This window comes from Taurulus bubalis (assembly GCF_910589615.1).
Source record: "Taurulus bubalis genome assembly, chromosome: 21".
Classification (NCBI taxonomy): Eukaryota; Metazoa; Chordata; class Actinopteri; order Perciformes; family Cottidae; genus Taurulus; species Taurulus bubalis.
Window position 1 is genome coordinate 6,641,389 of NC_136609.1, and position 13,904 is coordinate 6,655,292.

General features: G+C 44.7%; 1 protein-coding gene across 2 annotated transcripts in view; it reads right to left on the minus strand.

The window, feature by feature from the left end:
• The window catches only part of LOC306752741 (vang-like protein 1), a gene marked incomplete at both ends in the record, with an annotated part of 31,901 nt that overhangs the window by 2,077 nt on the left and 15,920 nt on the right, over window positions 1-13,904 (minus strand). For both annotated transcript variants that reach the window (XM_079236541.1, XM_079236540.1), the window contains 3 exons: window positions 1,710-1,843; window positions 7,074-7,249; window positions 7,787-8,218. In XM_079236541.1, coding sequence (XP_079092667.1) covers window positions 1,710-1,843; window positions 7,074-7,249; window positions 7,787-8,218 — 742 coding nt within the window. The remainder of the gene's footprint in view (window positions 1-1,709; window positions 1,844-7,073; window positions 7,250-7,786; window positions 8,219-13,904) is intronic.

Sequence of the window (13,904 nt, forward strand, 5' to 3'; positions counted from 1 at the left end):
AAAAAACATTGGTGATGTGGTTTTAATGAGGCATGGGATCGGCTGAGAGAGAGAGAGAGAGAGAGAGAGAGAGAGAGAGAGAGAGAGAGAGAGAGAGAGAGAGAGAGAGAGAGAGAGAGAGAGAGAGAGAGAGAGAGAGAGAGAGAGAGAGAGAGAGAGAGAGAGAGAGAGAGAGAGAGAGACATGAAGGAGGATGAGACCTGAGAGAAACGACCAGCTTTTGATTTATCTGCCGTATCCTACCAACATTTAAGAGGAGGTGGAAGAAAGGAGGGAGACGAGCTGCAGGAGGAGGGAAAAAAAGAAGAAGCTAAACTAGGAGGGAGTCAAGTTAGTGCACTAAAGTGAAGCTTGAGCACACTTAAGGGAGCGCGATGATTTAATTCAGTTTTGTCTGCCAGCTGTTTGTGAATAGGTGTTTTCTCCATCATGCATGAAGAGTGAGTGAGTGAAGCGTCTCTTCTGTGCGAAAAGGAGGTGTGGCTTCAAGCACAGGAAGTGAACAAGAAGGTGCTTAGGTTGGGAGCAGCGCTGCGTCCACTTACTGTCAAACAGGTAGGCTTTCAGCCTCGCTCTAAAGGCGTCTAAAGGGTTAGCGGCAGCGTGAGGAGACACGAGAGGAGAGAGCGTTTGAGGCGGATATCCAATAACCACACGTGTTGTAGCGCATCGGCTACAAATCACCGTTATGCTTTATGTTCCTGACAACACATTTTTCTGATTATGATAACGGTCAGAGATCCGTTTCCTTCCTTCCAGGCAGCGCATTCCAGCGTCGCCTGGAAGTCGACCTGCAGAGACTTGAAGTGTCTGTCAAAGGGAGCCGCTCACAGGGTGAATTATTGCTGCAGTAAAGAAATACAAATATATGTGCGAAAAAGTTGCTAATAATGCCCCCAAAAAAGGGCGGCTTATAGTATTGAAGTGTGAATATGTGCCAGTTTACCCAGTCTTCCATTAATCACTCATATTGTCTGTTTGTTACATGACAAGACGGTTCCCGGTATCAGAGACAAGGATTCTTGCACATAACAGTATTTAACACTAAATATATTATATTAATATTTTCACCATTGCCTTGCAAAACCAAATATAAATCCGAACTATTTCGAAACATTAAAATTCAAGTAACTAGATCATATACATTGTCTTACTTTCCATCAAATTTGGCATCAAAGTGACGCATTATATCTGACATTATATTATAAATGTGTATTCGAATAAGAGTTTATTGGTGGAGGTTCAGTGTATTTTTAGTGAAAACCTGCAAATAAAATGTTAGAGCTAACCTTGTGTTTTCTCTATGTGTTTTGACCAAAACAAAACAGTTCAAGTTTGGAGATGGAAAATGTTGATGGCCATATAGTTTTAATACATTAAATGAACAAAACAAAATGATTTGGTCACGGTGATTTTCATATGAAACTGAAATGAATGCAAATGAATGGCTGCCTGTATCGATGGAAGATATGAATCAAAAAAGCAATAAAGATGAGACAATAATCTAAAACATAATGTAGAAATGAACAACCTCTTGTGTGTTATGATAGATGAGCAGAGTAATACAGATTATAGTAAGTATCCATCATATGTGCCAGGAGGAAAAAGATGACTTTAGACAGAAAAGACAGCCCGTCAAGACAAAGACCAAAACACAGAAGTTCAAAGACCGTCCCACTCACCCTCAGCGGGGGCTGCTGGGAACTCACCATCCACGTTGTACACCTTGAGGCCGGCCAGGTGCTTGGCCGCGCGGGACTTGGAGGCGGAAAGCAGCGCCGGGTTGTGCACCGGGAAGTCGCAGTAGTAGTGCTCCAAGATGGCCAGAGCCGCCCGCTGGATGCTGCGGAGCAGAGGAGGCAAAGAGGAGCTTTAGCCGAGGGAAACGATCCAGAGATAAGGAACCCGGCTGGCTCGATGCCAGCGGGAGAGGTTGAGCTCTAAGAACGGGGAGGAGAACGTGAGGAACATTGGCCACGGGACGTTTCTCACCCGCAACACCGAATACGAGGACATTCTCTGCAGGAATTCTACAGGAGAACAGCAAAGGACTTAGAGGGAAGAAACAGAAGGAAGCTCTTTCTTTGAAAACATCAGAGATGACAGGAGGTGGGCAGAGAGAAACTTCGTCACATTGAAACTGTAGAAAGAGAGCGAGAGAGGGGAAGGAGAAGGAAAGGATCGACGCCTGAGAACTAACAGATCTAACGGTGTCACCTAAATAAAGTGGGAATTCCCCTCAACACCAAAAACAGGACGAACGAACACATCAGATCACTTTTCACACAGCCAGGACACGCCACGGAACTGCAACAAGAGGGAAGCAGGAAATGGCAGATTTCTGCACTTCCTTCATGGCATGGGTGCGATTTGGCTTCTTGTGCCCTTCTAGGATGCAGGAGGCCGGGTCTGAGACACTGACGCGTTCTCCTTCAGCGTGCTGGCTCTTGTCCTAGCTGCAAACCCGGCACAGTTAAACCCAGTTGTACACAAGCAGGGTGTCACGCCACATAAATCACCTGCTCTTGTCATTACACACACGGCCTCTGTTTACCTGGAGGGGAGCCGCATGAGAGGTTGGAGGCAGACTACGCTGCTTTTAAAAAAGACGTGCAGTAACAAAGTCTTCCTCTTCCAAATTAAAAGGTTGAATGGTCAGCAGCTTCATGGCGTGTTTTTGTGCGGCGCGATTACGTACGAATTCAATGCAAAAGGCGCCGATAGACGCAAAATCTGCTGCGTCATGGAAGCCTGTCGGAGTAGAGATTGTTCTGACGTTATTGAATCAGAAATGGAGGAAAGAAATGATTGTAGTCGTCTTTGGAAAACCAGAGTGTCTCATGTATGTCCAGAGACCGGATGAAAATCGATCATATGTGTATACATTTTAACAAATTTCCCCTTGGGGATAAATAAAGTATCCATCTATCTAAACGATAACCATGTGGCCATTTTTATGCTGAATTTAGTTGACGAAGAATTAACTCACACTTTTTTAGATTTTTGATGAGCCTCTAGTAGCGCCACATGTTTTGCTTCACTCTCACAGCTCTCATCCGATGTCAGCCGTTTTGAATAAATACACCCCAGACAGACAAAGTTAGCAACTAACTTTGAACATAGCATAGCATTTAGCTGCTAAAGTGCCAGATATGTTTCTCTGCAGTCGGTGGAGAGCAGAACGGATACAGTAATACTTTAATTGATGCAGGTATAAATACCAAACTACTACTTTCTAAGCGGTAATTCACAGTGTGCAGCTTAAGTGGGGATTTAGTAGCCGCTACGATGCTGTTGTGACGTCACAACAGCTCGGCTCCTGTGACTGTAGACGGGACGGCGGCAGATGTTGACATCTGTTGGCCGACCCACAACGCCACTTTTCTGCTGAACACTGGGCCTTGTGACCACAGAGGTGTGTGTCCTGTGTTATTCTGCGGCGCCACAAGAAGAGCTAACTCGATATACACATGGACAACAACACATGCTAGCCTGCAGCATGCGCTCCCTATTATCCCAAAGGATGACCACGGTGTGACCTCTGAGCCTCATACTCTTCTGGCCTCTCGTAGGTCTCAGTTCCTCCTCAGAACAAACTGTACACTGAGTGGTGGGGACATTATAAATACCACAGGAAAGAGTCACATGCACTGTAGTTATAGCAGGGATCTTTAGATTAGTTCACAGACTAAAAATACACCACTTGTCTGTTCAAGTTCATCTGTAGGATTTCACTGCTCTGAAGAAAATGAAAAAGTGAAAATGGTAAAAACAAGTGGCAATGAAGGCCAAACACATTCTCCTTCTCTAAGAGATTAAACACTTAAATAATCAATTTAATTAAGTCAAGAAGGTAACTTTAACACATATTAAGATAAAACTAATTTCAAACAAAACACTGATATACAATGTGTCTTTTTTCTGCCACTAGTTAAAAACAAGAACAAAAGATGGAGTTTGGTAACGTTCTGAAGTAGCGCAGGATCATGGGAGTTGTTGTCTTTATTGCAGTCAGACGGTTATAAAAGTACTTTCACAACTTTAAGATCCAGAAGTCAGATGAATGAATGTCCTCAACATCTAAATAGTGTCTTCGTAAAAAATAGAAATCAGGCTGGAAATGTGAATTCATGACGCCACCGACAGGCGACCAAATGAAGCGCACCGTTTAAGATGACAGATTTCTCTGGGGTTGGTTTAATGGTTGAGTTCAATATCACAAGAGGCAACGAGCACAGTGCAGCTGTGTGTTTACAGTTGTAGTAGAAGTGAAATCGTCCAGAAGAAAAGCAACTTGGATGATTTGAGCGCGTCAGTCATGAGTTCGACCACTGGAGGAGAACAAACCCATCCGAGCACGGCTGGAGGCGGAGCTCCTGTCTCCCAAAAGGAGAGCAGGAGACTGGTGGGCCGCTCCCGTGGTGAACTCTGTGGCATGAAGCCTTCAACAGACAGGACCATTGTTTAGTCACTTTAGCCACTTATCGACTTCGATCAATCATTAAGCCGAGCAAACATGACTCAAAACCCCTCAGAGCGAGCGATGCTGGCCAACTGTAGACACGCCGGTTGCCCTGGAGACCTTCTCTAACGTTGCTGGTCAGGACCGACCAGTCAGCGAACTGGGAAGTCTCCAGCAGTGAGCGTCACACACACACTGGCTGTAAGGAATGCGTTCATATTCAACTCGCCAAAAACGCTTCTTCCGGTTCTCCAGATTGGCATCAAAGACCAGGCAGACGGAGACAAGCCCTCGGGGCCCCCGGGGGCCTCCAGCCGGTCACCATTATGATGAGGCAAAACATGCCAGAAAAAAAAAAAACAGAAACGAAAGCGGCAGCCGCCCTTCTGTTAGTGGAGGAGCTACATGAGAGAGAACACACACATTTGTGTCGATGCTTCTCCGCGTGATGCATGTCTGGAGCTGCATGTGCATGTATGTGGTGCGGTGCGGTGCGGTTACCCCCCCCCCCCCCCCCCCCCCCCACACACACACACACACAAGTGTGTCTGTTTATGTGCGTGCAGTCTGACCAGATGCTGCGCCGCGGTCTGCAGGGAGCGCTCATTAGCGTGTGTTTACAGTCGCAGACGGACAACAGAGCGAGGACGGGACGCTGCTGGCCAAGAACCATGAACAGCTTACAAAGGACAACACACACACACACACACACACACACACACACACACACACACACACACACACACACACACACACACACACACACACACACACACACACACAGTTTCTACAATACCCTGCATCTACCTCGTGTCTCCAATTAAGGTTTCTTTAAGAGTCATTTTTAAACTGAATAATCAGAAGAATGCATCGTCACAAGAGCACTAGTACGTGTATATTTTGTCTTGCTTCATATTTACACTTTGTAAATGTGTGTTTATGAAAAAATACTACGGGGCAATGCATCGCCAGATATTCCAAACTCCCGAATATCAATTAGTCTTTATCAAATTAAAATCCAGTATAGGTCAGGCTACAGTAGCTGTGTTTCGGTTCTAAGACTTTCCAGTGCTGTATAATTTCAGCGAAGACCCTTCCGTTAAGGAATTGATTATTTATGGCAAACTGTTATCCAGAGAGATTTGGTGGAGCAGCAACACAGCATCACCAGTTATCTTGTTTGCTTAGGTCAGCATTACTGAGACCAGTTTCAGGACCAGTTAAAAGCTCTAACTTCAAGACACAAAGTATGAACCAGGCCACCTGCAAAAGTACAGATCGACCTCAGTGGGAGAGCAGAGTTGGGGGATAATACTTCATCCATCGGCCATAAAAGAGGCCCATCTATAAATCCATCGTGATTTATGAGCGTCTGTGAGGCTGCGTCTTGATACCAGGGAGACAGGAGAGCTGCTTTGTTTGAGATAGTAAGGTCATAAAAACCCTGTTGGTCTGGTCTGAGCTGTTCTCCCCCTCTCCACACACACACACCATTCCTTCCTTTCATTCCCACATACATGTTAGGATTCTTCAACACTAGCCTTCCATTAAGTATTAATCCCTCGTTCTCCATTCTGTCTCTCCCTGTCTCCGTCTCCTGGGTCTTCCTCTGAACTCCGCCCCTGTGTGCTGCTCTTTTCTGAGGACTTTCCTCTCTGAAGTCTTCTTCACCCCCCTTATTTTTTGTGTGTGTTTCCTCCCGGCATGGTTTCTTCTCCCCCATCAGCCACTTTGTCGGTGCTCCTCCTCGTCTCTGTCTTTTCTTCCAGCTCCATCTCCCCATTCTCTTTTCCTTTCCCTCGGCCTCGTTACTTCATCCCATTTACGATGTGTAACCAGTGACTTCCCTCGTCCTTTCCCCCCGTCGCTCTCACTTGAGTTGTCCCAGTTTCTTTCTTTCCCTCTGCCTTCATCTCGCCCGCCCGTCCTCTTTTCCCTCCCTTTCATCCCCCCGCGTTCTCCTCATCTATCAACATGGCTCTCTTTACCTTGCGTCTTGTCCCTTCCTCTTACTCCTTCTGTCTGTTTTCTCTCTCTCCATGCACATCTGGGTATAGCTTGCTCTCAATGCTAGTCGCATTCACCGACGCCTCAGTATGAAATCTGAACAGACGGGTGACACTGTTGCGGAAAAGTCTCTAATTCATATGGTTATTATTGTAAACAGTCCCATAAAAAGACCAATCAGAGCCTGATTTATCTCCTCCCTCTGTGCCATAGAGCTCCATTGTTCACTGGCTGACATGTTGCTTCATTACCATGAAAACACACACACACACACACACACACACACACACACACACACACACACACACACACACACACGTTAGTTTATTCTGTCTCGATCCCACATACACCATCCTGCTGCCCCGAATGCTGATTAATCCGCAGCTGAAAATAGTCCAACAAACACAGTATTTCCTCCCTTTTTGAAGACTTGGGTGTTTGATATAAACTACAGTGCTCAGCTGTTTGAATACATGACTGAGCCTTTGAATAAGCCATGAAAACCTCTCGATATCAACCACTGACACAAATCGTCAGTGGTTCCACGTTTGCAGAAAGAATTTGAGCGATCAGAAAAACAGCTGGCCGCTCCGCGCTTCCTCACCTGAGCTGTCCCAGGTTGTAGTGCCGCATCTCGCCGTCGGTGGAGCGCGCGACGCACACGGAGAAGCACGGCTGCAGCTGCCGGAGCTCCAGCAGCACGATGGCCAGGTAGTGGATGAAGAGCAGGGCGTCCACCAGCGACACGGCGTACTGCACGATGCCCTGGTAGTTCTCGTCCTGCGGAACATATTAAGTACGGCTTGATATATATATATATATATATATATATATATATATATATATATATATATATATATATATAGACAGAATCTAAACTACATGCAAATGGAGTAAACATTTACAAAAAAAAAGAAAGAAATACTACTGCAGGGATAAAAATAAAAAAAGATCATACACATGTAAGACAAGATGTAGAGCGTATGAATATTTAGGTACATTTCAAAGGATAGCAAGCGTTTCACTGTTTTCCTACATGCATTCTGAATGAGGGACCAACCGGGATTTTAAATTATGACTCGCACAGTAAACACACAGCACTGGGGAAACCAAATATCTCTTTTGGCTGTTTGTGATTTCGTTGAGCTCCTGAAGGCATTCAAAATGAATGCGTCTGCAACACACCAGACCTCTCCAACTGCTATTGGACATATTTGGTTCTGCGTGCCTCTGAAGGCTTCAATTCCCATGTTTATTTCTAGATACTCTGCACTTACGAGCGTATGAATATATTTCGCGCCCGCATTCCCGTCTCACCTGCGAGTCGAGTATCCGGACGCCGTAGAACAGCCAGTACGAGACCACGAAGAGCAGCACCAGCACGGCGAGCAGCGCCCGGAACACGAACACCCGCGGGAGGCCGGCCCGCGGCGGCCTGAAGAAGAGCGCCCAGACGGCCAGCAGCAGGATGAGCAGCTTGAAGGCCACGGAGATGAAGAGGCCCTCGCACGCCGTGCCGCAGGTCTGCAGCTTCTCCGGCCAGAGGAGGTGCGGGAGCGCCAGGAAGGCGAGCGGTGTCAGGAACACCAGCAGGCCCAGCACCACGGCCAGGGTCAGGGTGAAGTAGCGGCGGCAGTCGAGCCCTACACTGTCCTCAAGGTCCTTGGTGATGCGGACGATGTCCTCCTGGGAGAGGCTGTGCTCCGACGTGCCCGTGACGGCCGTGGTGGTCTCGCCCCAGTTGTCATCCTGGAGACACGGGAGGAGGAAACAAGGATTTAAGATCACGGGAGCATCCTAAAACCTTATTTCATACCTCCTTACTGGATAGAAACCATCATAAAAGAGCCAACATTATTAATATTGCCCCTTTTTATTTTCTTTTATATCATCTTGTTAACATTCAATATTTATGTTTTAATATCCACATTCTCAAATCATGTCCTATTTATTTTTCATGCAGCTGTGTAGGCTAGTATAATTATTAATAATGTGTACATGTCTCATACATTTTTCACGTCTATGTATGTAGATACGTGTATGAGTCAATCCAGACTTATTATGCTCACTCCTATCTGTAAATATGTCTGTTGTTCCCCGCTTGTTTGTGAGAATATGAATAAAAGAGATCCGTCAAAAAATAAGACGGAAAGATGTCTATTCATCATCTGTCATTTCTCCTTTTAATCTGTATGATGGATAATATTATTTATTCTCATCCATCCATAAGACATATTTCCATTCAGTCATACTTAACTCAATTATATAGGCTACTAATGTATTTCTACAAACGTTTTTTAATAATTAATTTACAACCAAATGTAATAAATTAAGGTGCAAATAATCAATAACTTAAGAAGACAGTATCTGAGCAGAAAAGTACATTTACAATCGGGTTCAATTAATATCTGTGCACACAGTGAATACAGTTCTTAATGCATCTATGGGTTCTTGTCTTGTTTATTCAGTGGAAAAAAGGGAAATGAGATGCACCCAATGACTTCAACAAGTCCAGCCAATGCACAATAACAAGGCCACAATGGCCGAGTGGGTTTGGGCCTCAGACAGCGGCGTTGCCAAGGGGAACATGTGAGAGAGGACATCAGAAGGTTAAAAATATTAATGAAGGACGCTTCTAACTCTTCTATCCTCTGCTGTATTAGGCTGGCTAACATTTTCCTCCAGCTGAGTTTATTTTGCTTTTGACGTCAGCTCAACAAAAAAACTAAAAAAAAGGCGCGGGAGGTAATTTCCAAGCAAGAAAAGAGAAAGGAATAGAAGATAGGAAGTGGGAAAAGTAAACAGAGCGAGCTGCCAACTGGGCTAAACGCTGACGTCTGGGTCCGACTGCATCCGCAGATAATGAAGGTCAGCAGCGTCGGAGCAAGAGCCGCTAGAACAAGGGAAGATAAGAACTCTTTACACAGCCAGTCATAACAAGCCGCTAGCGTTGGCTGGAGGCCGGCTATGCCAACCAACAGAGGGCCGATAACGAACCGCCGTCGGCTACAAGGACGTTCGATAACCAAAGGCGCTGTTGCCAGAATGCAGTACCATTGAAGATGATTCCTATTTCAAGGAGTGCATCAGTGAGCAGAGAGGAGACGCATTGTGATCGCTGTAGACTGGGGGAGGAGGAGGATGGTGCACTGGGACAGAGAGTATCCCACTGGCCTCGGGGGTTAAAACAGCAGAGAAAGAGATGAAGCAGAACAATGGGAGGACCCAGGCAGAAAGCTCAGGTTGTGTTTGAAGCCAGAAAGAAGATACTATTATCACTCATATACTAATAATAGCATTTTCACTGCTGTACATAATACCTATATGGATGCACACATATTAGATGGGAGATATGAGAGAAAATCCATGTTTTTAAGACATAAAAATCAAGGTGAAATATATTTTTTTTATATCTCACAATAAAAAAAAACGTGATGAGCCGTAAACATTTTCTAGTCATAGCATCATTCATGGGAGACGACATGTCAAATGTTGACTTGGTTTTCAGGGGTCCAGCACAGAAAGCTGTCTCGGTTTCCCCCTGACCTTTGACACGACAACGCGGTTGTAAAAGCTCATCTCGATGTCTGCGCTGCTGTGAGAAGACCCGGAACGTCACGAGCGGCCGATCCCGTGAGCTGTAAACCAGACGGAGGAATGCATGACCTGCGATCAAAAGGTCAAAGAGTGAAGATGTCAACGCGTCTCCGTTGTGCTCTGGCAGTTTGTGCTAAAGTTTGCGAGCCAGGCTAATGGGACGTTCCATTTGGGTCGTCGTTCTGGATTTCCCAATCAGAAATTTCAACTGGAGCGCCAACTTCAAAATCCAAGATGGCTGCAGTAACATACTGTATATCGGCACTTCTTTGTTATGTGTGTCTCATTAAATTAGTCGTACTCACAGTACCGTCCAACTTCTATCTGTGTGCGCAAAGTACCACATAATGCGCTGTTATTCACTAGTATTGCTAATGTTAGCTAACAATGGCTAACTTGGCTAGAACTGGTGTCTTCCAGACGCTTCCAGTCTTTTTCCAGAAATAAGAACACCCTCTTTTGAGAAATGAACAAATATGTCTAAAAGACACATTTTCACCATAGTTTATAATATCCTTACATGAAAGGTGAGAATTGAAATTAGGGCTGCAACAACGAATCGATAAAAATCGATTATCAAAAGTGTTGGCAACGAATTTCATTATCGATTCGTTGTGTCGCGCGATTATTACGCCGGGCAATAAGTCGCGGAGAAGAAAAAAAAGAGCGGAGCAGAGCAACTGGCCGGCCAGCGTTTCTGAGATTGGAGTGAGACATGAGAAAAGCTGAGGTTGTAATGTTCTCAAAAATAGAAGATCTTTGACAAGTCGAGTCTTGGCCAATCAGCGTCTTCATGTTCCTCAAACTTGTTTTTAATGGAAGCTAGTCAGCTTGCTATCGCGTTAGCTAACGTGTTTGGGTTGTGTATTGTCGTTAAAGTTACGTTATGTTCCGTTACAGTTCAGTCTTGCTTGTAAAAAAACGTAACGTGATGAAACATGCCGTCACCCCCCGGTCTGGTTCAGTTCACGCTGTCACTTGTTAACGTTAAACCGGCTCACCGGCGGATCTGGCTGCAGGTTTTTTTTTTTTTTTTTACTCAAAGTAGAATGAAGCAAATCACGTAGTTGGGCTTAGCCAACAACGTGACGTCGTGGTCATAAGAGACCCAGAATGAAAGAGTTTAAGGAAGAGGACTCTATATGTAGCAGTACAGCTTCCCTCTGTCCCAGTATTTCATACATATTGATAAAGCAGGGTATGTAAATGCAGCCTCTGGAGGGATCAATTACAGTAAAAAGGGCTCACATTTGGCAGATGTAAAGCATAGATGTGTATGTTTTTAGTGTTAGTCCATTTTGTTGTTTTAATTAACAGCTCAGGAATGTTCAAGAAGCAACCTGTTTGTGCACTTTCTGAAGATGTTTTGCACTGTCACTTCTGTTTTTGAATAAAGGGTTGGAAATTAACGCTTTTTTGTTAAAAACATTTTTTTATCCGATTCATCGATTAATCGAAAAAATAATCAACCGATTAATCGATTATTAAAATAATCGTTAGTTGCAGCCCTAATTGAAATTTCCTTCATCAGTGACTCCGTAAAACTGCAACAAACATGACGCGCACTATAAGTCAACAGCAACATTAGATCAACTCTGTATATAAAGCTCATGTATTTAACTCCACAGTTGGAGATTAATTGTATCTGACAGATAATAGCACAAAAGACTGGGAACGTAATAAAACACGCACACTAACAAAACATAAATAATGCATGCTTCAGTCCAGTCAATTGGAGTGGAGATTGCTTTTTGAAACAGAACAGTGAAAGCCACTTCATTAATAATGAAAGAGGCGGACTGAAGAGGCCTTCAGCCTCTCTCCGCGGAGACTTGCGTAACAGGCATTTTACTCACATGAAGCAATTATCCCAGCAGACGAGGAAAGCAAGCAAAGCCTCGTTATTTTCTCTTTGTATTAGCGGAGGATAAGTGCTGCGCAAGAGGAGCGCCGTGAACCTCAGTCACATGGAGATTCACAAACCACCGGGGACGACGACGAGCATACCTCCGCAGCACTGGAGATATTTTGTTCAAACAAAGCGGCCATGCAGTGTGTTTTAATGTCTCCCGACTTAAAACACATCATTTATTTATTTCTGAATGAGTAAATATGACACAACTGGTCCACGTGGTGTTGAGTACAGAGCATCTTGACTGCCGACAGATTCTCAAGTCTTAATCTTGTCTGACTATGTGTGTGTGTGTGTGTGTGTGTGTGTGTGTGTGTGTGTGTGTGTGTGTGTGTGTGTGTGTGTGTGTGTGTGTGTAAGCAAATCAATAGGCATTAGTTCTAAGAGTGTCTCCTCACCACATCGGGAGCACCCTGGGGAGGCATGAGTCACAGCTTCTCATGCCTCCACTCATCAACACTCATCGCTCAGAGTTTCAGAGCTCTGAATCACACGCTGCTGAAGGACTCTTTTAGGAAGTCTATCACGTTGGAATCAAGTGATACGGCAACCATTTTTAAAGCAAGATTAGGAGAAAATATCCTCTGCTTTCAGCTCCTTAAACATGAAAGTCTCCTGGTTTTCTCACTCTTCTGTGTTGGTAAATTTTATATATTTTGGTTTCGCACCGTTGGTCTGACAAGACAAAACATTTTACGACGTCACCATGGGCTCTGGGGATTTGTGGCGGACACTTTTTTCTTTCTATCTGGTGACATTCTAGAGAGTCTGATATATTAAGAAAAGAACACATTTGTATAACATCAAATGTATAGCTAGAGCCAGGAAACCGTTAGCTGAGCTATGCATGAGGCCAGGATGCAATGCTCACCAACAAGCCGTCTCAAAGCGAATGAAATGTGCGTCATTATTGTGGTTGGATCCTTACTACTCTACCTGGGCTTTCACTCAGCCATAGATACAAATATACATTAGTGACCCACATTTCCTAATTGGATTAAGCAGTCACCTCAGGCTGATCTGGTTCAGTACCAGCCGCCTCGCAGGAGGCCAGGTCCCATTCATCACACGGGTGAAACGGAGGAAGAGGAGCGGCGATGTGAGAGGGAACAAAGAGGAAAAGGGGGAGAGAGCGTGACAGACACGTTCGATAACAAGGCAGCCAATTAAAAAAGAGAGGGATTGATCCAGACAGGGAGGGAAAGTAAGACCAGTGGCAGTTCAGAAGCCAGAGAGGATTACCGCACACACAACCCAACGTGTGAAATCCTCCGCTCAAAACTACATGTGTGTCATGAATAAAACGCACCTCAGCTAAACACCTGTCAGGTCTGCTCTCGCGCTGCCGTCTGCAGGGATTTATTCAACCCAGACGGAGGTTTTACAAGCAGGTCCTCTGCTCAACAGCTGAATAACGGAAACATCCGATAAGACGTGTTCTCACACACCAGAGAGAAGAGAGAAGAGACAATGGAGGGGGTGTTAAAGTGAGGAAGAAAATAATAAAAAAAGGGTTAAATCTACAGAAGACATAGGAGAGAGGAGTACAATGTGGTACCTAGCTACTACTAATAAGTTCCATTACAGGAATATTTTGACTTTTTGGCATTCTTGCAGAGAATTAGACAAGAAGATTGACACCACACTCATATCTGGAGACAGTTAGCTTAGCTTAGCACAAAGACTAGAAGCAGGGGGAAAACAGCTAGCCATTAAGTGGTAACACACCATCTTAAAACTTTGCGATAACTTTGGCACAGCTTCAAAGGAAAAGACGGGCACTTTGCTCAGCCACCCGCACAGCTAAAGAGCATGAAAGGTACATATAGCCAGGAATCAAAGCACGCGTCTAAAAAGAGCAGTAATCTAGCAGTAAGGCAAGCATCCATAACAGTCAAGTCACTTTCTCCATCGCACGAAAAAGAA